At 50.0% G+C, this 24,644-nt stretch overlaps 1 protein-coding gene across 2 annotated transcripts in view; it reads left to right on the top strand.

Moving 5' to 3' along the window:
* DAG1 (dystroglycan 1) overlaps window positions 1-24,644 on the top strand; it is a 49,585-nt gene that overhangs the window by 12,848 nt on the left and 12,093 nt on the right. The window contains exons 1-2 of one of the 2 annotated variants that reach the window (XM_058812712.1): window positions 7,356-7,443; window positions 21,227-21,640. In XM_058812712.1, coding sequence (XP_058668695.1) covers window positions 21,359-21,640 — 282 coding nt within the window. In that variant the 5' untranslated portion in view covers window positions 7,356-7,443; window positions 21,227-21,358. Of the gene's footprint in view, window positions 1-7,355; window positions 7,444-21,226; window positions 21,641-24,644 lie in introns of those variants that run through there. The other variant, XM_058812711.1, reaches the window with a different exon arrangement.

The raw sequence follows: 24,644 nt of genomic DNA, 5'->3' as shown, positions 1-24,644 counted from the left end.
CCTGTCCCTGCATGGCCAGCTCTCTGCTCCTGCTGATGTGGTGTGGTTGAGGAGTGCCCCTTTAATTGCAGGTGTGTTTTGCACAGGCACTTCCAACTTCTAAGCTCTTTATCCCGGTTTATTATTAGCAGTAATTGAAAGTGTGGCCACAGGTGTGCTCACTCCGTGGTGGTGGTGTGCACGGTGTTCAGTGATGGGTCAGTGTTGTGCAAATGTAACACAAGCAGCCCAGATCCTCTGCCCACGCAGGCTTAACCTCTCCACTGAGGAGCCTGGGCAGCAGCCAGGGACCAGAGCTGGGGGCATCCTGTGAGCCCTGGGCTGATCCAGCCCCTTTGGGGTGCAGGCAGCTCACCCCACAGGCTGCAGTGCTGCAGAGTTTATTATGAGATTCACTAGTAAACAGCACTGGTACTAATTTCCAGTTAGAGCATTTTACACACTTAGTATTCTAAAGCTCATAGTTATCACTGTTAAATCTGGCAAATGGCTCTGCTTCTGAGTGGCAGATCTGTCACCCTTCCCTGCCATGGCACTCTGTGTTAGTGTGCAAGTGCACCCCCTTTGCCCTCCCACAGCAAGCCTTTTGGCCACAGACCGAATGGGGAGTCCAGGTTGTCTGGGGCATTCCCTGGCACCCTGGCGGTTCAGTCTGTTCTTTGGGGTCATGGCTGTCTGTAGGTGCCCCTGCTCCTACAACAGGAAGGTCGGCCCTCCTTTTTTCTCTATCCTACATCTTGTTGACCATTTTTTCCTATTTCAGAACCCATCTCTTCCTTGCCCATATCCCTCCAGATTCCCAGGTAACAGCCCTGTATTACTTTCTGCTCATCACTTTAATGCTGCATCCATACCCAAACCTGGTGTCTGTGCTGCATAGGAGGTTTCATCTCTCAGCCTTGTCTGACTCGATGTCACCTCGGTGGCCTCACAAGTCTCCCCACCCCAAAGCTCCCCTACAATTACGTGGTGTGTGTTGGCTACCCTGCACCAAAGACAAAAATCCCTAATGTAAATTACTGTACTTCAGCCTTGATTCCTCTCTCCGTGTCCAATTAAGCAGTTTCTTAGGTGCAGTCTGCATACCAGTGCAAGAAATTAACATTTTTCACAGTTTTTAGGCTTACCCAGCATCTTTACCTGGGGGCTGTTGGAACTGCTGCCATGGCTCCCTGCAGAGTCCCAGCTAGCCATGGCCAGCAGTGCTCCATGAGGACCTCCTGCTTTATAGCTGTCCCTGAAGAATTTACAGCCTAAGCTGTAAGGATGGAAAAGGAGATAGAGGGGTCATGTAGCCCTGTTGTGCTGAGCAGTCCCAGAGCTCCTCTAAGCTGATTGAGCTGATAGTGGTGAGGAACACTGGCAGGCACTTACCTGCCCCAGGTGCCTGGCCTGGCAGGCATGTGTTCTCTCTCCCCAGCTCCCCACAGCACTGATGGAGATAACTGCAGCACCCCGGGGCTGTTTTCCCCCTCTCAGTTTCAAGAGCTTGATGAGCAGGAGGGGTTTGTGGTGAGGATTGGGCTTTCAGCTTGGTTGTTATCTGTTGGGTTGAGTTAAGTCTGGCTTTCAGAAATAGGTAAGGCAGCCAGGCTCGGAGTGTCTGCTCTGTTCTCCAAACAAAACACAAGCCTGGCGACAGCGCTGTGTGTTTTGGATTAAGCAGGCCTGAATTTATTTGTCAATATTAATATTTGTGTGCTGTACAGCGCCAGTGGAAGTCTGTGCTCTGAAGGTTAAGCTGTGTTTAGTTGATATCTGGTGCTCAAGGACCTGTGTCAGTGATGGGATGGGTGCTGGGGAGCAGGATCTGCCATAGCCACACTCTGCTGTGTGCTGTGCTTTGGACCTTCCAAAAACACAGCTGCTGTGTCTGGGTTTTCCCTTCTGCAGGAGGGCTCAGTGTCCCTGTGGATGCAGTTTGGGTTGAAGGGCATGGATTGAGTCTGTGTGCAGAGGGGATGCCCAGGTTAGGACACAGGCTGATCCATTTTCCCTGTTGATGCTTCCTTGCTGTGTCTGTAGAGGAGCAGGGCCGTGGGGGAGCTCTGGCATGTCTGCAGTGGAGTTGGCTTGTTACGTGCAGTCCTTGTGTCCTGGCAGCCCTGCTCAAATGGAGCTCCCAGAAACTGCTGCCAGTGGAACGCACTGTGGCTTTGTCAATGGCAAAAATACCTACTTCTTGAGAGAGTTCCTTTGCATACAGAGTTACTGGTGTATTTTCTTTTGGGCTGTTAAAACAGGGGGGAAGATAGATGTGAAAATAAACCCATTGTTGTTGGTTTGTGAATAAAGATGTTTTAATCCACGATTAAAACAGGATTTGGTGTATTGGTAGAGACCCAATGTTATTATGCAGGATAAATGTGTTTGTAGAAAAGTACATGAAAAAAACCTAAAAGTGATACCCTAGGCAGCACAGCAGAGTTTTAAAAATCAGCAGCAATTTTGCCTGGCAGCCTGCAGATGTAAAATGTGAAGCATTGCACAGTACTTGAATAATATAATAAATTTTGAAACAAAGTGGTTTAAAATATTTATTTATTGAAAATATACTCAGGGACTGGAATGCAACTACACTAACACTTAATATATTCCTGGAAGAGTTGTGTGGCTGGTCAGCATTTGTTTTCCAAACTCTATTTTCAGCTCTTCCAAGTGTTTCCATAGGTGTTTTGGACAGCTTTTCCCTGGCGTGCTGCAGCCCATGGCTGCTGCCAGCACACCGGAGAGCCAGTGTGACAGAAGGGCTCTGTGCTGAGCCCCCCAGCATGGGAAACCTGCTGCTCTTCCCCAACAGTCCCACAGCAGGATGCTGGGGGGGCTGTGACCTCCTTCCCCACCTGGCACGGGTCCCTTTCCCCAGGACAGGTGCAGCTGTGTGCTTAACCTTTGTTGCCAGAGGAATTCAGTCCTTCTGCCAAATGCCTCATTCTTCCTTTCCTGGGATGATCCAGCCTGTCCCCTGCTGAAACAGCCCTTCCCAGGGTCCTGTGTGACGAGGCTTCTCCTCCTGTGGCTCACGGTGACCACCCACACTTGTCCTCCTCATGTACCCTTGAGCAAGTTACTTTATTTCTTTTATTTCCTGTGTTTGCTGCACTGCCTTCACCCTGGCTTCTCCCATCCTCCTGATTTCCTCAAAACTGGGAACATGTCAGGTGCATTTCTTCAACAGAATCTCCCTAAGGGCAACTTTTCAATAATCCTCTGGATGAGGAGGAAGCCAGAAGGGTTGGGGTAGAGTGTCTCTAACCACGTTATCACTGGCAGCCTGGGACCTGGCAGGCACTGAAATCGGCGTGTGCATTGCTCCTGCAGAACAAACAGCCTTGCGAGGAGAGCCACTGTCTCTCTGAGGCCATGGTATAGTTTGCTTTTTGGGACAAAGACTGCTTAGACATCTGGATTGGATTGGGGATTTTAGGGGAAAGATAAATTATTAGTTTGCTGTGAATGGAGAGTGACTCTGATTGCTCTGAGAGCGTGCTTTTGCCAGCTCAGTGCTCACGGGCTGAATTCACGTTCTGCTTCACAAGGAGAAACAGCAACTGTGGAGGCTGCTGGCCATGTCCTGGGAACAGGGGGCTGAGCAGACCTTTCCCGACCTTCTGGTGCACTGAGAAAACATGCTCATTTTATGGGCAGTTAATTTATAGAAAGTTCCTGTTTAAATTTCCTCCAAGGCCATAAAACCGGAGGACAGCTGCACGCATTAGCTGGCTAATCAAACACTGCTCACCCCTGGCTTGCCCTCCCCTGCTCCTCACCACCACTAACTTCGGGCTCCTTCATATGAGTGAGTGTGGCAGCTTTGGGAAATATACTCTGAAATGTCCTGCAGAGGAGTGGCTGGTGCTGCCAGGGTTTGGGGTGTCCTTTGGGACTGTGCTGCTCCACAGGAGCATGCAGGGTCAGTCAGATTTCGTATCGCACTCTCCCTGAGTTATAAAGACTCTGCTGTGCTCTCTGCCCTAAGGAGTGGTGCTGCCTGCCATGGAAATATCCACCCTGGGCTGAAATAAAAACTTTGTTCACATTTTGTTTCTCTTCCAGGCGTGGGGAAAGCTGTGATTGTTTCCTGCTGCCTCCTCCCTCCTTCCCCAAAGACTGCAAATAAGTAAAACCTCATAGGTTTGTTTGCAGTTGTGTCCAAGTTCATCTTTCGGTGAAAGGAAATCACTTTAGATGGGTGCTGGGGCACCCGAGCTCCAGAAATGCAGCTTTGCCCTGGCTCCCTGCAGCAACCAGCCTGATAGGATTTCACTATGGGTATGTGCTCTAATAAACTTGATCCTAATAGCTAATTTTGATCTAGTTTGAGACAGAGGTTGGGAACTTAGACACTGAATCTCTTGAGACCTCCTCAGAGCTGCTTTTTCCTGTTCCGACAACAAGCAGGCTCATGTTCCACCCTCTGCTATAATTGTACTGGTTTATTTTCCATCACCTTCTCACCGTGTTAAAACTAATGATAACAAGGAGAAACTTCTAACCCATGTGCAGGACTGAAAGCCAGAACTAAAACTCCTGCTCCTGCTCTCCCAGCAGTGTCTGCTGCTGCTCCTAACAGCTGTCCTGCCTGCTCTCCCAGCTGCCTGTGCTCATCAGCTGCAGGGAAGGCAGCAGAGCCCTCCCTGTTTTGGAGAAGTTGCTGTGTTTTCACCCTTATCTCCCTTGTGCTCTAGGGAGTGTTTGACCAGTGCATAAAATTACTTTGGCTGTGTGGTTGGAGGCTGCAGAGACCTTTTTGGAGCCCCCTGCTTTATCTGCCAGGAATTTAATAGAGGTATGATGGCGGGAAAGAGCAAAGGTGAGCACGTAACGCCCATTAGAAGTTTCTGAACTTGCTAGGGCTCCTGCAATAAACCCCTTCAGCAGATTGCCCAATGTAATGCAAGAAAACTGGCCTGATATCTCCTCATTCTGTTTAAGCTGGGGCCTGTTTCCCTTCCTTTAAATCTCCTCTGCAGCAGTTGGGGGAAAAAAATGCTGCAGAAAGAAATGCCAGGAATGTGAACAGCAGGTGGGGACTGGCAGATGTACTTATCAATCAGGACAGGCTGACGAGTGGTTTATTCCTCTAAAGAGCTACTGTTTGCCTCCAGCTTGGTTTACTCCTGTCCTCTCCAACTCCCTCCAGCCTCTACCAAGGTTCAAATTAAGAGCAGGGTAGATTTCCTGGTTCTCTGGAGCATGCCGTGCTTGGTGCAGGACTCCCTGCTCCAAAACCAGAAGGGCAGGGTGGGGGCAGACCCTGTAAACCCCACTGGAAGGGTTGCAGCAGCAGAGCTCATCAATAACATACCACATCTCAGGGATGGGATTTGGGAAGTCTTGCTTCTGTGGTGTCCAAGCAGAAGACAGACTCGATTAGTTAATTGAATTTTCTGCACTGTTGCTTTTCAAAACATGACTTCATATCTCGGAGGAGTCTGGAGTTATTTCAGTGGACAAAACCCCATATTAAGGAAGTGGTGCTTTGAGATCACTTGCATTTTTGAGTGAGAAGACTGACACTCTGGATTGCAGATCTGGACCTGTGAAAAGGGGAGCAGGGTCCTCTGGTGCTGGAGCTTCAGAGGGATTGAGCCATGGTTTGGTGTGGCTGCTCCTGATTCTTTGAGCACCATTCACTTCATATGGAAATGCCTCTTTGTAGCAGGGCAACCCAATTTACATGAAATAACAGGCTAAATGGCGAAAAGCCTTTATCTGTTGATCTCTAAGCAGCTTTCCCGGGAGTGTTGGCAGTGTATGTTACAAGCAGAGCAAACCTGCCATCCCAAACGACATTGTGGATGCTTTTCCCTCCAAGCTTTCATTCTGGCTGCTGTGCTTGTGTCAGAATTCATGTGTTATCCCAGTGCTTTGGATGCACTCCATTTCTGTGCGCTGGTGCAACGCCTGGGATAAGCCATGGGCTTGCAGGTGATGTGGTCAGACCTCTCCTTCAGTGGCTTGCAGGTTTTTCCCTGGCTACTTCAGCTGGTGTGGATGTTGCTGTTGTCTGCAGTGCCCCAGGCACTCAGCTCCAGTTCGCAGTGATTTGCCTTTGCAGGGGCGTTGCTGATGTTGATAGTTATCTTTAAGAAAAATGAAGGCACATGTGCCCCAAGCCTTCTTATCAGTTTTTCTTCAGATTGTTGCTTGGTTTTGTGAAAGAGCAGTGGAAGAGAGAAATAGCTCTCCCAAGGAATAAGCACAGTGAGGATAAGGGAGCAAGCAGGGGTATAGAATAAAGCAGGCACAGAATAAAGATCTCAGAAACATCCCTTTTTCCAGCAGCAAAATGCTCTTTTCAAATTCTGCTCACAGGGCACCGTCTTGGCTTATGGGGGGCTTGTGTTGGGAGTTGCTCCCTTCAGGTTTTAGAGAGCAGTTCAGCAGCAGCTGAAGCAACAATTCTGGTCACAGTGCCATTCCCAGTGCTACCTGAGTGCACCTGCCTGGAGCAGCTTGCCCTGGCCTGTGCACCCTGGCTGGCAGCCTGCTCCTGGCTGGAAATGGCTCAGCTGGTGAGCGGTGCTCCTTCCTGGAGCTGCCCTGCAGGGCCGGCACCGAGCAGGTGCAGGGCAGTGAGCAGGGAGCAGCACATCCCGATGCCTCCAGCCCCTCAGCACATTCCCCAGGGGCTGCCTCCCACTTGCAGACCCTTGGGCAGAGCTCCCTCGTGCAGGATTTTCCCCAGCCAGCTCCCGTTTGGGGTGGATCCAGGCCCAGCCCTGGGTGTGGGGTGCCCTGCTGTAGCTGCTGGGGCAGTTCTGCTGGAGCAGCGGTGGCTGGGTGACACCGGTCACACTGCCTGCCACACAGACTGCTTGGAGTGGAATTTAACTCTTGAGCTTAACTGCTCCCTGGAATTTCCCATGCCGAATTTCCATGCTGTGTCCCTGCCTCAGGCTTTGTTTCAGCTTTTCAGCAGAAGCAGTTCGGCCATTTCCAAGGGTTAAAAGATTTTTTTTTTTTAATTTTTATTTTGTCAGTATTTAAAAACCAAACAGCCCCTAACTGCTTGCATTGAGAGGTGCTGGGGTGGCACAAAGGCTTATGGAAGGTTGGCAGCCCCAGGCTCTGCTTGCAATACCTGTGCCACCTCCCCTCCCAGCTGAATGCCCTGTATCTTATGGATCTTATCCGGTTACAGGCGTCTGCAAGGCTTCCAGTTCACCAGTGCTTTGTAGACTGGTTTTCATGGATCCTGTCCATCCAGGACCTCCTCCAGCCCGGGGCCAGAGGGACTGAATCAGTGGGAGGGAGGTGCTGCCTCTGTGCTATCCCAGAGCTGGGAGCAGGAGCCAGTCTCTCCTGGGCTGCTTGCTGACTCTCTTGGGGGGGTGATGGGCTCACCTGTCTCAAAGGCAGAAGCTGGAATAGAGGTGGAGAAAAGCAGTGAACTGTGCTACTTGCTGGGACCAGCTCACAGACAACCTTAATTCTCAGGTATTGTGACTTTTTACCTCATTATTTGCAGCCTTGAGGTTTTAGATGTTGCCTTTATCACCTAGAGCAGCATCATACTCTGTTGGGAGAGGGGGGTTTAGGCTCAGTCTACAGCAGTAAGCAAAGCTCCTGGCTGACATAAGGTCTTGAGGAATAAGTGAGAGGCAGTCTGGCTGCTGCTGCCTGCAGTAGGAGGCATCTTTGTTACCTTTGAGAGTGTTTTTTGATGGTGTGTGGAAGGTGTTTCAGATCTGTAACCTGGATTTGTTTGCTCTGAGCAGTTGACTCTGGTGATGCTGTGGTGTGGACAGTATGGTCCCTGATCAGAGAGCTGCTAAGTGAGTGCTTGGTGACTGTAACCAGTAAGCCAGGTTATTTTTGGCATAGTGTCTCTGTTTGTAAGGGATGGACTTACATGAACCACCTTTTCCCCCTACAACCCATTATGAAGCTCAGAAGAGGCCAATCCAGAGCTGCTCTTCAGAGGTGGGCTGTTGTAGAGATCCTGGCTGTGGTGTAATTAGGTTTTTATTTTTGAGCTCTAAGCCCAGCCCCTCCAGGTAAGGGAATGGGAGTTGCGACCATTCCATTGTAGCTGGCTCAACTGAATTACTTCTAAGTTCTGTGTATACATATGGACCATTCTGCATGCTCCAAATGCTGTACAAGGTGCAGGAAGGTCCTGCAGGACTGACCTGATCTCGTCCCTGAACCAACAATCTGCTAAAGACAGTGAGCCAGGGAAACCCTGTATAACCACTGAAGTTAACACAAGCAAAGCAGAGCTTTGGTGCGTGTCGTGGGGTACCTAATTGCTGTGCCTGCCACCTGGGGATTGGAATTGCTCTCTGGAACCTGAATGGGATGTACTGTGATAAGCAGTTTCATTGTCTCCCCACATCTGCAGCAGCTCAGTAAAGCACAGGCAGGCTGAGCACACCTTCAGAGCTCCACAGCCTCCCTGCAGCTCCAGGACTGCCTTTTCCTGCAGTGCTTGTGCATCTCTCTGTAGAGCCCATATGCTTTTGCTACACTGTTTATGTTCTCCTGTGCTATTTGATAGCAGAGAGCCCTCAGGTTTTTCTGGGAAGTGTTTGAGGCTTGTTGGGATAGAGGTGCAGCCCTAGGAATGTGAATGTGAGCACAGCAAGGATAGTCCAGGGGGTGCTGAGTAACAGGATGCCCTCTTAAACTAATTACTGGGGTTTGGCCATCGCATTAGCTGAAGGTCAGGGAGTGCTGAGCCGCAATCAAAGTGAGAGTGACTTGGGGGGTGGATTCAGAGTGATTAATGCATTTGTCTGCTGTTGCACAGCTTCGGGAACACTTAGGGCTGCTGTGGGTGGCTGCTGGCTGGGAAGTGGGGCTGCTCTCGTTTCTCTCCCGAGGTCAGCAGCACAGACTGTGCCTGGGGCTGGGCTGTGCTCTCTTCTGGGTGCCCCAAGGCAGAAAAAGGGGTTCTGTGGGAGCAGAGCCCCAAGCAGTGGGAAAAGGGGCATTAGAGGCACGGCTGTTACAAAAGGGTTACACGGGGTACCTCTAACTTGGCTGAGAGGTGAAGGGGAGAGTGGTTTCTGGGTGTCCAGAGCACACACAGTGAGCAAGAAAAGGTGATGCTTGGCTTGGAGAGGATCAAACTATTACAAAACCCAGCTGAGTGCTGGTTTAATTTACCTTGTTGCCTTAGAATGGCATCCAAGCATTGGAGCTGTGATGACTTTGCCCCCATTCTTGGGATTCTTGCAGAAGGAGTCATCCCATGCTCCACAGTGTTTCTTTGCACTGGGGAAGAAGTCAGTACAGGATCTGCCCCATCTTCCTCCAGTTTTTTCTCTTTATAACTTAAACTCATATTTTGATGTGCCCACTTCAGTTGCCACAGCTGCTGCCATCTTGCAAGTCAGTGTGCAGCTGTGAGTGTGTGCTGCTGTCCCCTCACAGCCATCCAGATGTCACCTAGGGAGCTGTGGGACACTGTGTCAGTGGGCTGGGCAACCAGCTTTGGTCTCCCGTGTAAAAATTGCATTGCAAGTCAAAATAGAGGGATGCAGCCTGTGCTCACATTATTTGAAATACACCGCAGTTTAGGGTTTTTTCCTCATAAACATTCAGACCTTGCTTTCAACATCTCTGACCTGTACAAGATGGAGGAGGGAAAAATTACTGGATTTTTTCTGCTGTGGCTAAACCTCAGGGCCATTTTTTGAGGTCTGATTCCAGATCCCATGCCAGCTAGTTAACTGTTGCAATTGTGTTACACTGCACAGGCTCTGTGGCTGCTTATAGAAGGAAAGCAGAAGTTTACCTTGCCTTGTCCTTGCAGTCTCTCTGCCTCCCCTTTTCCTGTGAATGCTCTTTACCCACTTTGTCCTTGGGTCCCAGTTTTGAATAACTTGTCTGGTGTCTGAGCAGGACAGTTTGATCCTATTTTTGAGTCCTCTGGACTTTTTTGTCTGTGGAATTCGGGAACAGGGAATGGCAGGATGTTTATTTTGGAATTGCTGCAGGGGGATTGCTCAGAGCAGCCCTTTAAACTGCTTTGTATGAGAGAGAAGCAGGTTATTAGTTAGTTAGTTAACCTGGTATTTAGTTACCCTGGCTTTGTGCTGTCAGGGTGGTCTCTATGGCCCTTCTTGCCCAGATCCTGAATGCATGATTCCTGGTTTAAGGAATGAGCTTGAGCTATGGCTGAATGTGTCCTGTTATGTGTATGGATGGGGCAGAATGTCAGTGTTTTAAAAAAAGCCTAAATCTCACTGATACTGCAGTGAGTAAGTCCGGTCTCGCTTTGAAATAATTGAACTTGTCTCTTGATTTTTCAATTCCAGAGCAGGGTGGGGAGAAAAGCTGGAGCTGTCTCTGTGCCAGGGGAGCTGTGATGAGCAGCTCCAGTCTTCCCTGCTCCTGGTTGAAGCCATTGTGGCCATGGTCAAAACCAGATGAGGCTTATTTTATAATTACACAGTTAAACAACATAATTTAGTTCAAATATAATTTAGTGACATGAATGCAGCAGGAATGCAGTGCAGGCTCTGTTAGTGTCTGGTGCTTTGTAATTTAAATCAGTCTTCCTGCACCAGAGCATCTGGGGAGGAGATGGACCTGTGAAGCCATGCACTGTCCTCTTCTGCCTTGGTCAGCCTGGGCTCTTGGAGATCTCCTGCTTTTGGAGGAAAGGGTGGCCAGCTTGGGCCAGAGGTGACTGTGGGGAGCAGAGTGTCACTGCCCTTCAGTCCTGGTCTCCAAGAAAAGGAAGAGGCTGGTCGTTTGATGGCTCTTAGTGACTCCTGAATTTCTGGAGGTTTAAGGGCAGTGTGTTGCCCAGCTGGAAGCTGCTGATCTTTAGGGAGTTAATTCTTCCTCCAGAAGCTCTCTCTGCCTCTGTGACATGGGAGCAATGCTGCTTCATTTCACAGCTTTCCCATTTTATGGTTGATGGTTAAAGTTGGAACATTTCTATCTCCTTCTGCCAAGAAGCGTTTAGAGCAGTTTTCATGAGAAACATTAAAAGTTGGAGGTCCACAGCTGATGCCCTGCCTGCTCTGCATTAGTCACTGGGGGGTAAATGTATTTAAATGAAGAGCTGTGGCAGTCTTGCTAGCTGAGTAATAAATCAGGGCTGAGAAACTCCATGAAGCTGAATCTTAATGCCTTGGCTGGGAGTTGCAGGGTGGGGTGGTAAAGCTGATGGAATGGTGGGATGTTTCTAAACAGAATGTGCCTGCCCTTAGTTACACTGCCACAGAGAACATAAATACTGCTGCATACACAGCTGAAGTGCTGGAAATGGCTTTTTGTTGGTGTTGCTTTCCTTGGTTCCTGTCTCCGCTCACTGTCAGCTCTCGGTGCTTTGCCTCCCCGTGGCAGCAGCAACAGGTAGGGGAGAGATCCAAAGTTTGCCTCCATTCCTCTGCTTAGTGCCTAAATCCTGGCACTGTGACACCAACCTGTAGGAAATTATAGTGCTTGAGCACTTTCAAGGACCTGCTAGAAATATTTCATTATCTGAGGAATTTTGTGGAATACCCAGAAGGTGATTATAAACCTTGGAATGTGGCCGTGTCTCCACAAAGCACTCCGGCCAAACAGCATTTGGAGGTGACACTGAAACCTCCACTGACCCTTTCTTCTTTCCAGATTTGGGTTTGGTGCCTGCAGCCCTCAGGCTGTGTGTTCCTGTCCCTGCCCAAGCCACCCACGCTTGGGTGCTCCTCTCAGTACCATTAACAGAGCCAGTGCTTGCCTGGTGCCCGCAGTGCCAGCCTGTCCTGGGGGGCCCCAAAGCTGTTCTAGGGGTGAAGAGAAGGTGTCAAAGCACAGGCAAGGGTTCTGCCATGAGCCTTCTGACTCAAGTGTAAGGCCAGAGGTGCAGCCTCAGAAGGGTTTCCTTCAGAACAAGATTTGAAGGTTGATCGTTTCCTAAGAAGGTGATTTACAGAGCTGCCCTCTCCTGTCAGTGTGTCTTTCATGTCTTTCACCCCTCTTACAGCTTCTGCTTGCTAATTTGGCAGAAGGCATTTTGTACCATGTTTATATAAATTAAATAGATAAAAAATAGACAGCTGGTAGGTGGAAGAGTTTTGGCTAAAATGACCCTGAAGCTCACCTCCCTCCTCTGTGTGACCCATTCAACGTGTGATGTACTCCAAAACTCCAGATTTCGTGCCTTGCTCAGCCTAGGAGTTTATCCCTCGGGGTCTTTCTCTTTTTGTAGGGACTCTTTAGTAGTTGTTAAGATAGAATGTCCAGTGAAAGCTTCCTCTCCAATTAGGATATTCGTTGTTTCTTTTCCATGTGGATTCTCTGAAGCCTCAAAAGGGGTTTTGTTCAGCCTTTAATTCAATTAAGAAATCAAGCAAGTGATGTAAATCTTTTTAGGCTCATTGGTTTCGGTGCTCATGACTACAGCTGTAAAGAACATCTCCTGCACGGTGCAGCTGAGCAGCTTAAGGGAGGGAGTGTTTTTACAGGCTGAGATTTCAAGTGCTGCTGGAGCTTTGTGGATGATTTTGTCCCTTTGTAGCAAGGGGCAGAGGAAAAGCTGCAGTCAGTGATGGTGGCTTGGTTTAAACCTGTTTCTGAAGCAGCAGAAGCCTCCTCTTTGATAGAAACCCACTTTCCAGCTCGGTGACTTCTATCAAAGGTCATTAAGGGGTGTGAATTAGACTCAGAACAGCTGGTGGATGGTGAGTGATACCAGGGGACAGGACACACAGTGGTGACTGTCACAGCAGCTGCTCCTGCACATGTCCTTTGGCACTTGCTGGGAACAACCTGCCTGCCCAGGAACACAAGGTCAGGCTCTCATCCCTTGTAGTCCTCACATTTAAAAAGTGACATCTTGTGTTTTACTTCTTGTGTCCATGTGCTTTCTTGCCTTGTCTCCAGGTGCCCCAGCTGCCAGCCCAGTGTTCTCTGTCCCACCTCTCCTGTAGGATGGGATGGCTTCTGCTAAAATGCTTTACTTTATTGCCAAGGTCTTCATTGCAGAATGAGTGACAAGTTCAGCATGATACAAAACTTTCCTTATTAAAGAGAAAGTTGGAGTCAGAACTCCCTCTTTTATCTTGGTGCCTTGAGTTCTGGTTTTTATTAAACCTTGGGAACTTATAAAACAATTGTGCGTGTGTGTGTGCATGTATATATAGATATATGTACACACATCTGTTGTGTTTATCTTCAAAATATGCATTTTTATGGCATTTGTATGCAAGGAGATCTTAGTCCCATCTTTTTTTTTTTTCCATAAACTTTTCTAGTTTAATTTCCTGTGGATTTTAGTACTACCTTTAGCTTACATTCCCTTAAACACAGAATTAAATATTCAGGTTTTTGCACACTGTCGCTCTGTTTTCAGACAAAACCAGGAGTTATAAGCAGAATTTTTAGGGGCTTGCTGTGGCTGGCTGTGCACTGGGAACACAAGTGGATCGAAAGCCACATTACAGTGCATGCCCTGAGGCAAGCAGACCCTTGCTCTGCCCTGTGCAGCTGTATATTTAGCCTATATGCCCTTTCCAGTAACAGCCAGGAGAGGATGCCTGGGGAGGAATGCGAGTCATCATTTCCCTGAATGCCATCCCGGGATCAAGTGATGCCTGAGCCAGGAACACTGCCTTGGTAACTCTGCCTTCTATAAAATTTTCTGCCCCACCCTTTTTATTTTTTTTTTTAAACCCATGTGAAGTTTATGACCCTACTGGATCCTTAAGAAAACCCAATTTGTTTGAGTTAGTTTGGCTTCTGGTCCTTTTATTAGAGGAGAGCGTGGGCTCTTGTTTCCCATCTCCCCAGTGCCCTAGTGCATCCCACTTTGTTCTCTTTGAGCTTCATCCAGGAAGGATCCAATTTATACCTTGGATTGTCATCACTTTTCTCTGCCAGCTTTCCCTTGGGATGGACCCGGCTCACAGGATGCAGGAGGTGTGGAGTGCCATTGTTGAAGCTGTCCCTCTGCTTTGGCTTGTTGGTGGATGTTTATATCCTCATTTTTCCTGTCTGCTGGCAGCAAGCAAATGGCAGTTCTACCTGGCTGCAGTGTTTGTAATTACAGGGGAAAAAAAGATTTCTGAGGCCTTCTAAATACTTGGGAAGATAATATCTGAGTTTCCTTTCAACTGAATGCACTTGAAGATACGATCTGAGTTGGCTGTCTGGGAATAACAAAAGTGGAGGAAGGGATTGATTGTGGTTGCTGAAACTTTCATCAAAGAGTCAGGAGTGTTGCCTAGCCAGAATCTGCAGCTGCTGGTCCAGCACAGTGGACACTCAGACATGGCTTGAGCACAGGGCAGGGAGCACACAGAGCCTGCAAGGGGCCAGTCCAGCAGGGTGGATGAGCAGGGGCACATCCAGGTGGTTTTCCAGCAAGTCTGTCAGGTCAGAGTGGAAGTGTGTAGTCGAGAGGCACCTGTGGGTACCATACTCATCCCTCCTGCTGGAGGCTGGGGAAGGTGCTGCCTCCAGAGCAAGACTTGCCACAGCATCTTGCAGAGGAAGTGTGCTCTGCAGGGAAGAAAAAACATGCTCCAGCTGCCAAAAGGGATCTGGTGTCCTTTGTGCTGCTGCTGCTGCTCTGCAGTGCCCCTTGCATGTACCTCAGCAGGAGTGCCCTGGCTGGGGGCTTTGGGACTGCCAGGCTGCCTCCTCCCCTGCACAGCACTTGCTGAAGTGCTTACTGGAGCATGTCCTCAGTGCTTACCTCTGCCAGGAGAAGAAGTTTTTCTGGTAATGGAGTCCCTAATTGGGAATTGGGGAGGACAGTGTAGTAGCCCAACTTCTGGACAAACAGATGGGGCAAAAAGGAAAACTAGTCTCTTTGCATCCTTTGTCACTCTCACAGAGTGGTAATGAAGGTAGCAGAAAGCTTCCTGTCAGCTACAGGAAAGTTAAATATCTCAGTGCTTGCTCTAGCAGAATAAAAACTGCTGCAAGGTGTCAATGGCAGTGACCACTTCCTGCACAAGTGTCACGAAACTGCCTGTGGCTTCTGGAACTTGAGCGCAACAAGTTGGTGACAGCTTGCAGGCGAGTTCCCCATCAGCAGGAGGGTGCTGCTTATTTCCCTGCCCAGCACACATTTTTAGCACTGCTGTTTCGGGTTTGAGTTTGTTTTTTTTCCCCTAGATTGTTTTTCAGCGTCAGGGTTTCCTGTTACTGACACCAGATGTGCTGGAGACGAGCAGTGCAGAAATACAAGAAGGGAGGAGGATGAAAAAAAGCACCTCTTCTTGTGCCTATGTCATTTGGGCTGGCTGGGTGTCACTTCTGGGCACCTTCACCACCTTTGATGTGGTGACAATACACAGTGGGCACACCATGTTGAAATGAAGCTTTGGGGTGAAGAATTGAGTACAGGTTGGTACCTCCTGAGCTGATGGTGTTTGGGGTGATCAGCTGTTGATGGCTGTGGGGAGAGAGGGTGGAAGGGGCTCCAGGGGCCTCAGGAGCACTGATCTGGGGCATCCCAACTCAGGCAGGTCCCTCAGGGTCTGATCTCTGATCATTATGCTGCTGTTTTGGTTTTGGTGCACACGTGGCTTTGAGCAGGCAGCTGTGAGTGCAGCATTAAGCCAGAAATTGCAAGAGCTTGTCCTCCAGCCTCCATGTAAGTAAGGCCACCACCCCCAGATGTGCCTGGTTAGTGTTGTGCAGGACAGGATGCTGTCCCTCTGAGCAGTGTGGAGTGGGGAGAGCTGTGTCTGGTGGTGAATCTTCTGTCCTCTTCCTGGCCTATTCCTCATGGCAGATGCCTGCCCTGAGCCTGTGTGTGACTAGTGTGTCTGTGTGTGTGTGTGTGTTTTCTGCTGTACATCCCTGTCTGTAGCTCATCCTGTGCACAGCAGTGTCTGGAGCTTGCGTCTTTGTGAATGTCCATGGCAGAAGCCACTGAGGTTGGAAATAACTCCCAGAGGCATTTGCTGCACTCTCCATAGCCTTTAACACAGTCTGTTGGAAGGGCTGCTGCCTTTGTTTCAGGGTACGTCCGGAGCAGGACAGGCACAGAAACTCTGACCATTCCCTACATTTCACCCTCCAGGCTGTTCTTTGCACATACTGCATGCCAGGCTTGCAGGCTAGCACGCCCTTGGGCTTGAGGAGACTGTCAGTTCATGGCTTGGTGATGGGCTGCTGTGCCCAGACACACTGCCTGCAGGCTGTCTGTCCCTCCTGCCCCCCATCCTCCCTTCCCGGGCTCCTTGGGCACAGCGCAGCCCTCGGGAGCCCTGCCCGCCTGTGCCCGGCCGTGCCGCCAGGCTGGCACCAGGGGTGCCCGCTGTGGTGTTTGGGAGCGGGCAGCAGGGCCGGCAGAGTGCCATCTTTGTGTGCCTGGCCGGGGACGCTGCATTTCAGCATTTCATCATTCCTCTGCTCGCTGCCCTGACTCGCCGGCGTGCGAGAGCTGACGGGGCTTGCCCGGAGATCTCCTGTGGAAACATGCACGAGATCTCTGCACAGACAATAGCTCTGCTCTGCAAAGGTGCACCAAGTCTTTAGAGCTGAGTTTGCTTCCTTAGAGAAAGGCCACTTGTTTAATGCTGTCTTTAATGAGGATATTGGTAAATAAGCAATCAGGTAAGTGGGATTCCTCCTAACTCCTAAATATCTTCTTAACCAGAGTCAAGAATTGCACAGCAGTTACTTGAGCTTTCTGCACGCTGGGCTCAGTGGCATTAATATGCTGGTGGTGATTAATTACCGCAGCCCAGTGATGTGATTGTGTGCTTGAGCAATTGGATTAGATGCAGCTGGACAGAGACTTCACTTTCACTGGTTCTTGCTGAAGTGGTGTCGTAATCGGCCACAGAGGAAGAGTCATTTCTAGGACAGCCACCGTCCTCTGGCTGGGGTGCTTCCCCTGGCTCCACACCTGGGTCCTGATGGGCAGAAGGAAAGGTCTCTGGGAAAATGTGTGGCTAGGAAAAGCTACTTTGTCCTGCTCTCAGTCTTTCCTTTCAGTCCCATCTTCTGCCTGCGCTGTTCAGCGTTCCTGGATAACAAAGGTACAGCATGTCCTTACCGCGTCAGTGGGTCTCAGAGCTGCATGGAGAGGGAGCAAATTCCAGCATTGCCTTGACAAGTCAGCATCATATCAAATGCAGCATCATAACTTCACCAAGCAGGCCCAGTTCGTGGCTCTGTGAGGGGGTTTGGCACTGGAGATCAGGAATCAACCTTGGCACATGCAGCAAGCACTAGGACTGAAGCAGATGTTGATACTGACTTTGATGTTTCATCCAACACTCTGAAGGCTTGAACTTGAGACCAAAAGAGCTCTCACAGAAGCACAAGAATAAAGAGAAAGTCAGTTCTTTCAGAAAATCAGACAGAAGGAAACATCCTGAAATTCAGGACTAACCTGAACCTTTGTGTTTGTTCTGCGAGACTGGGCAGTGCAGATCCTGCTGGAAGGAGGAGCACAGTGCCATGTAGAGAAGCTGGGGTGGTCTGGCCTTCCCTCATGACTGGGAAGTGCTGCCTAAGTCAGTCAGCTCTATGGCCTGGTGCTTCCCAGAGATCAGCAGAGAACCGCCTGCAGAATTCCATCTGTGTTTGGGTCTTGGCCCTGTTTTGAATTTGTTGGAAACTGTGAAGCACTGAGGTTTTTGCTCCTGGAGGGCTCCAGTTCTGTGCCACTCACTGGTCATGGACAGTGACCTAGAACATGGACTTTTCCAAATACACCTGGGATGGTTTCTCTGCTGAGTCAGGGTTGTGCCCATGGTAGTGCCATGTGAGGTGGTGTGGGCTCTCAGACCAGAGGCACCAGGCAGGTCCCAGTGCTTATTCCAGCCTTGCTGCAGGTAACATTCACTCTTCTGCAGCTGCATCCAGACCCACAGTGCTGGTGGCCAGTAGACTTGCAGAGCAGCACTAGTGGCTTTAGGCAGGGGATCTCCTATCCCAAAAGGTATTCACCTTGCACTGATAGTCCATGTGCCCTGCAGCACTGCAGGGCAATGCCTTGTACAGCTCTGCTGATAGCTGCAACCACCCTGCTTTTCCTCCTTCACACACTGGGAGAGGCTGGCAGTGTTTCAGCTTCTGTCCATTGTGTGCTGAGGTGGAGCTGTGTTAAGAGGTGTTTTTTTTTTTTTTTGGTGGCGCAAGTTTGTTCTCAGCTCTTCTGTTTGTTCTTTGTTATCAGCTACTGAATTCCTCCTGTACCTCCTGTGTGCTCCACTCCTATATGCTGAGCCTGTTCTTCCATATTTTCCCTAAAATGAAACTCTGAATTTGCAGCCTGCAAGTGTCACAGGACCACATAATGGCCAGCTGCTGGGCCAGGGGGCGCATATGGGGCAGTGTTTGTTGACTGCTTTGATAAGTATTTCTGAAATAGGTGATGACTTCATCTTCCTCTCCTGCTCACCACAGATATCAAGAACCAGCTCCTTTCTGCCCAAATGCTCCTCTCCATCCAACAAAAACGCCCCAGGCTGGATCACATCATTTGGCTGAGCAGCACAGAGCTGTGCCACGCTCATGCACGAGCTGCACTGCAGTGTGACAGGGCAGGGGCTGGCCTGAAGCACCTCTACAGGTGTTTTACAGCCTTGTGCAGTTGTACACTGTGTGTCTGGCTGTCTGGGGTGTCTGTCCTCTGCTAGGTGTGGATGCTCAGTGCAGCAGTGAGAGGCAGCCACAGGGCTGCTGCCACAATCCTCCCCCAGCCACAGGTCTCTGATCCTGCCTGTGCTTGCCATCAGGGCTTTCCAACGAGCAGGCTTCAGGAGAAGTAGCTCAGGGACAAGGTGCCATCACTGCAGTCACCATGCTCCAGGCTCCATGGAGCGTGCAGGTAGTTCCTTCAGCTCTGTAAGGCACAGTGCAGGGACAGAGCCCCCTGATTTCCCGCTGTGATGAGCAGTGACTTCCTCAGGACCCCTTGCAGGAGTCTGCATCATCTCTGTAGCTCATTCACATGGCCTGTTGGATATTCTCCACCAGACATCTACTGTGGTACTCATTTACCTGCTGAGATAACTCTGTGCTCATCTGAAATCAATTGCAGTGTGTCAGATCCTCCTCTGGCCACACAGGGAGCTGGTAGGAGAGTTGTGCCCTACAGGGATTGTGACTTGTCCTTACCCAGCAGCCACTTCCTGAGGATAAACTCTGGCTCAGGCTCCTCTCTCTGGGTGAAGGCCATCCTGTGCTGGTGGTTTTTCACCCAGAGAGTGGTGGGGCACTGAATGGGCTCCCCAAGGGATGGTCACAGCCCCAAGGCTGACAGAGCTCAAGAGGCATTTTGCAAGGCTCTCAGGCACATATGGGATACTTGAGTGTCTTGTGCACTGCCAGGAGTTAGACTTGATCATCCTGATGGGCCCCTTCCAGCTCAGCAGAGTATGGGTCTGTGTTCCTTTGCCTTTGGGAAGAGCCTGGCTTTGCTTTCCTTGTTGTTTCATCTGGTATATTCCCCTCCCAGTCAGCTCAGACAGCTGGAAGCACAGGAGCAGCAGGGAGTGGCTTTTCTGTAGCACTGACCTTCTTAGCAGCCATCCTCCCATCTGTCTTGTGGTTCCCAGCAGTATTATCCTGCCTCTGCTGTCTCCTGTGCCTTTCACTTGAGACAGGTTCTCCACAGAGCAGCGGTCAGATCAGGTATCTGCCTGGTGGATCCTGTAGCCAGAGGTTATTGCATTCAGCTCCTCATTCCTCTGCCCACAGCCCCCTGTGCTGTGCCCTGGGCCTGTTACCTTGATATGGGAGGTGTCAGCCCTTCTCTGTGTGGGGTTTATTGTGAAAGGCCCATGGAGGGGTGCAGATGTGCAGATCCTTACTGCCTCTCAGCTTCCCTAGAGCTCAGGATTTAGGGTGAGCCACCAGACCTTATCTTTCCTGTTATTCCTAGAGCCTGCTGAGGTAGCCTTGGGCTTGGGTGCCTGCATGGGCACTCCTCTGCCTGCTTCTGCAGGCCTCTGGTGGGCAGCACACCCTGCCTGGCCACAGCACAGCTGAGCCCTGTTGTGCTGCTCTGGGAGCTCTGCAAGGGCAAGAAGCAGTGGGAATTCCCTTCCCACACAGACTGGCTCCAGGCTCTCTTGGGACAGCCTGATGTGCATCATATGGTGCAGACAGAACAGGCTAAAATAAATCCAACTGGGAGCCAGTGGTTGGAAGCTGTGCTGATTTGCTCTGGGAATTTGGAGCCGCTTCTCTCTCAGCCTGGGAAAAAGGAGTTGGTTCAAGGCATTAGGGAACCCAGTCTTGTGTGCTCCTGGCATTGAACAATGTCTGCTTGGTCTGTGTGTCTGTCCTGCCATCCTGTGTAACCCACCATTCCGCTCATCAGTGCAGATCAGTTACCAGGGGCTGTGCTGGCTGCAAACTGCCATACCAGCACAACTTCCCTGGGGTCCCAAATGGCTCTGTCCTACTCCAGGGATCCATTGGTCTCCTGCAAGCAGTCTGTGAAGAGGAACATGGTGGCACAGATCTGTGACTGCCATGGCTGAAGGCAGTCTGGAGGGAGAAGTGGCTGGGGAAACAAAGGAAACCATGGCCAAAGGAAGAGAGAGAAAGGGGATCCAGGGAAGCAGGGAGGTGGTAATGATGGGGATGAAGTGAAAGAACATAACAACAAAGTGAGGGAGAGCTGGAGATGTGTCTTGGCAGAGTGTGGGCACAGGTGAGCTGTGCAAGCAGGAGAGAGCTGGATAGAGTATAAACCACTGTGTGTGCATTGCTCACTTCAGTCTGATTTGGGGCTGCATGTTGCAGGCCCCCAGGTAAACTCTGAGCACTCTAATACAAAAAGCTGGACCTGAGAGGAGACCTGGCTTGAAAACCAAGCTCATGGATCAGAGGAGCAGAAGCATCTGTCATGTGTCAAGCCATTAGGATGGCAGCTTTGGAGTTCCAAATGTTTCTTGATATCTTTCCTACTGGGTAACTGGCATTTAAATCCACTGATATTCCAGCCTGGCTGCAGCTTGCCTTGAAAGGTCAACTATTGGTGTTGTGCTCAGTCTCAGCTTTGGTTTTATCTCCCTTGTCTGCCTACCTGTGACTATCTCAGGATGCTGTGCCTCTAGAGCAGCAGGAGCATGGCTGTGTGCGTAGAAAAGCAGGAGGATCTTGTTTCTTGGGAGATGCTGTATGTCAGAAGAAGAGCTGAGAGTGCTCTCTGATGGTTGTGGTAACTTGCAGTTAAATCAAAAGCTGAGGCACAGAGAATAACATGGCCAGTACCCTCTGCCTGTTGCAAGGTCACTGTGAGTTGGCTGGCTGGATTGGGTATCTGAATTAATGTGCTGATTGGATTTCCTGTGTCCAGCCAGGTTCCCAGGACTCCTAGGATGAGGCTGCTGTGAAGGACTGGTGGATCCCCTGCCCGTGCTGTGGTGCCTGCAGATTGCCCGCGATCCCCTTTCCAGCTGGAGCACCGTTGCCAAGGCTGCTGGGAAGAATGACTGTTGGATGCCTACTGCAAGCCCCTGTCCTGGGGAGGACTTGGCTCCCTGTGCTGCTGCTGGCAGCCTCTGCTCACTGCCACTGGCCCAGCGAGCCGGCAGAGGTGGTTCGGGACTGGGAGAACCAGCTGGAGGCCTCCATGCACTCGGCGCTGTCGGAGCTGCGCGAGGCGGTGCCGGCCGTGGTGGGCATCCCCGACAGCTCTGCCGTGGTGGGACGCTATTTCAGAGTCTCCATCCCCACGGAGTTAATTGCTTCCAATGGAGAGGTTGTCCAGGTGAGAAACACCACTCCCCAAGGATTGGTTTTGGTTACATTCATGCAGGATGGAGCGGGTCTGGGACAGTGTTCACAGGGGCCTTAGGATGAGGGCAGGGACGAGGATCTGACTCCATGTTTCAGAAGGCTGATTTATTATTTTATGATATATATTATATTAAAACTATACTAAAAGAACAGAAGAAAGGATTTCATCAGAAGGCTTGCTAAGAATAGAATAGAAAGAAAAATAACAAAGGCTTGTGGCTCAGCTCTCTGTCCGGGCCAGCTCACTGTGATTGGCCGTTAATTAGAAACAACCAACATGGGACCAATCACAGATGCACCTGTTGCATTCCACAGCAGCAGATAACCATTGTTTACATTTTGTTCCTGAGGCCTCCAGCTTCTCAGGAGGAAAAATACTAATAAAAGATTTTTCATAAAAGATGTCTGTGACACGGGTCACCCACTAACAGGCTGGGTCATGAGCCTGGCTGGGAAGCAGCCTTACAGTTTTGTAGGACTACAGAAGGATTTTTATAAAAAATTAGTCTCATCTCATTGCAAAGTTTCTCTCTTCTGTAACAGAGAAGACTTCTCAGAGATGACTAATTGAGATTGTTGGCTGTATTTAAACTGTGAGATGCTCTGCCCCTGGAATGATGGGCACATCCATGAGGAGATCCTGCTGTGGGATCTGGGGAGCTGCAGATTCCCTGGGACTGCTGCTCAGGCTCAGGGAGTTTGCTTCACTGTGGTAACAAAACATTGCCAGACAAACAGACCCTGTCTTGCCAGCGGGGCTTTGGGCTGCCTGTGACACTGTCTGTCCTGACCTTGCCTCTAAGTCCCCTTGGGAAAGATGGTAGCCTTTCCCCTTATCTGAATTAAACTCATACAAGGCACTGCAAGGACCTGAAAACTGAGTTTGGAATCCGTCCTGAGTGCAGGAGAGGGTTAGAATAGCCCAGAGGAAGGTAGGGACATGGCCAAACACAGGTGTGCTCATTGTTAGTCCTTTCCTGGAAGGGTTTGCTTGGATCACATGGAATTCAGAAAATTCTCTCCTTAAAAAGAAGAACTGCCTTCCAGTCTCAGGATTTCTTTTCAAAGAGCATTATAAAGCATTAGAAAAATACAAGCTTCTGGTGTGTCTTAGAAGATCAGAGGGAGATGGAGAGCAAGTCAGGAGCAAGTCTGACATCTCAGTTTCTCCTGGAAGGCAGGTTTGGTTTAGCTCTGTGTACAGTCCCACAGTTATCCCAATCCTGATACGTGATCCTGCTGGCTCCAGCAAGGGTGCCAGACCACAATGTGCCAGGGTGGGCAGAAAATCTGAAGAATGCAGCTGTTATGGACAGAGGGTCAGACAGGGGGAGGAGGGCAGCGGGTGAGCCCCTGGCCATAGGAGTCAGGGAAGGGGCCAGGCTGGGCTTGGTGCCTCTGTGCTGACCCATGGAAAGGTCCCTGCCAGCCTCACCCACCTGTACAGCACCAGGCTGCCAGAGCCTGTGGTGAGCCCCAGATCTCATGTTACAGAAATGATAACTTTGGGTTGGGATTTTGCATCCAAGTGGCTTGTTCTGGTGTTGTCTAATAGCTGTTTTGATGGCAAGAATAAGTGTCAGTATTTATATAACACCACAGCTTCCTCTGTCATCTTTTCCTGGCACAAAAGTCGTCTGTGATAGCTCAAGTAGCTGCAGGAAAATACTGATGGATTATTTCCACCCCACCTGATGGCTTCAAATTCTGCCTCTGCCATGTAGGTGTGAGGTGTGTTGACCATCACCAACACTCCTGGAGAGCCTGGACAGGCCTGGGCTCAGCAGGACCCAGCAGCTGCTGGTTGTGTGGAGTTCAGCAAACTCTGGGAGCGATTTTCATGCTTATCCCTGGGTTTACCCGAGTGCTTGTTGCATCTGTTCACCTTGAAATTGATTTTAAAAGTGCAGCAGGCTCTCACCGAGCTGCTGTCTCTGGAAAGGCTCTCCTTGCAGAGAATGCATGCTGGCTGCTGAGCACAGCTGACCTTTGCTATGGGGATTTGATCCCTGGCTAGTGAGAACTGCGTGGGCAATTTTGGGTGCTAGGATGCATTTTTGTTTTACTGGTAAGTTTCTGGGCAGAGTGCTCTGGTCTTTTTCTCAGGCTGCCTGGCATTTCTCAGCTGAAGCAGTAAAAGCATAATACTTGTGAATCTTGGTCTCTGGTGTACTTAAACCCTGCTAAGAAAGAATAAGGACTTCTGTGCCTTCTAAGATGGAGAAGGGTTTACAGTGAGATATGGTTACCTGTATTTTTTCCTCTTTAATTTCAAAGAAATTGTCTACAATATTTTATTTTTAAAAAATTGCTGACAGTTCCTGTCCCCATACTCCCACTGGAGCCTGGAGTAAGTGTGATTGCTTAATTTCTAGATGATTCCCACTGATTATTTCAAGGATTGTGGTGGGGATCGCCTTGAAGCTCCTTCTCAGATCCTCTCCCTGCTTGTTAGCAGATTCCAGCCAGCTGTAGACAAAATACTTTTATCTGCAAGCTGGGTTGTGGGATGGAAACAACGCCAGGCATGTGCAGCGGTGGCGGAGGAGTGCCCCGCAGGCATGCACTCCTGCACAGTCAGGTATGTGCTCCTGGAGCAGCCCCCAGCCTTTCCCTGCCACCCCCAGAGCTGCTGAGCAACAGGTGAGAGTTCTGTGGCTAAGGACAAAAGCAACTTTATTTGAATGTGCTCAAGCTGCAGAGAAAAGAAGTAAAAAACTACCACGTGTCTGAAATTCAGAGTCTGTTTTCATGTTGCTCAGGGCCAGCTGCCTGCAAGGCACTGAGGCTGTGGTAACACCCTTCCCCTGTGCCTTGTGTTCCCAAGCAAGTGCCTTGGTCAGGCAGTATCATGGCCTCTGAAAAGCAGCTGGAGCTTGCAGGTATTCCAGCTGTTGGGTTTGGCAGCAGGTCAGTCCAGATGTTGTCCTCTCGCTTCCTCACTACAGCAGGGCTTCTGGCTGTAAGACTGCTCT

Source organism: Ammospiza caudacuta, chromosome 12 (assembly GCF_027887145.1).
Source record: "Ammospiza caudacuta isolate bAmmCau1 chromosome 12, bAmmCau1.pri, whole genome shotgun sequence".
Lineage (NCBI taxonomy): Eukaryota > Metazoa > Chordata > Aves > Passeriformes > Passerellidae > Ammospiza > Ammospiza caudacuta.
The sequence above is the reverse complement of the archived record's forward strand: the minus strand, read 5'-3'. Positions and strand labels throughout refer to the sequence as shown.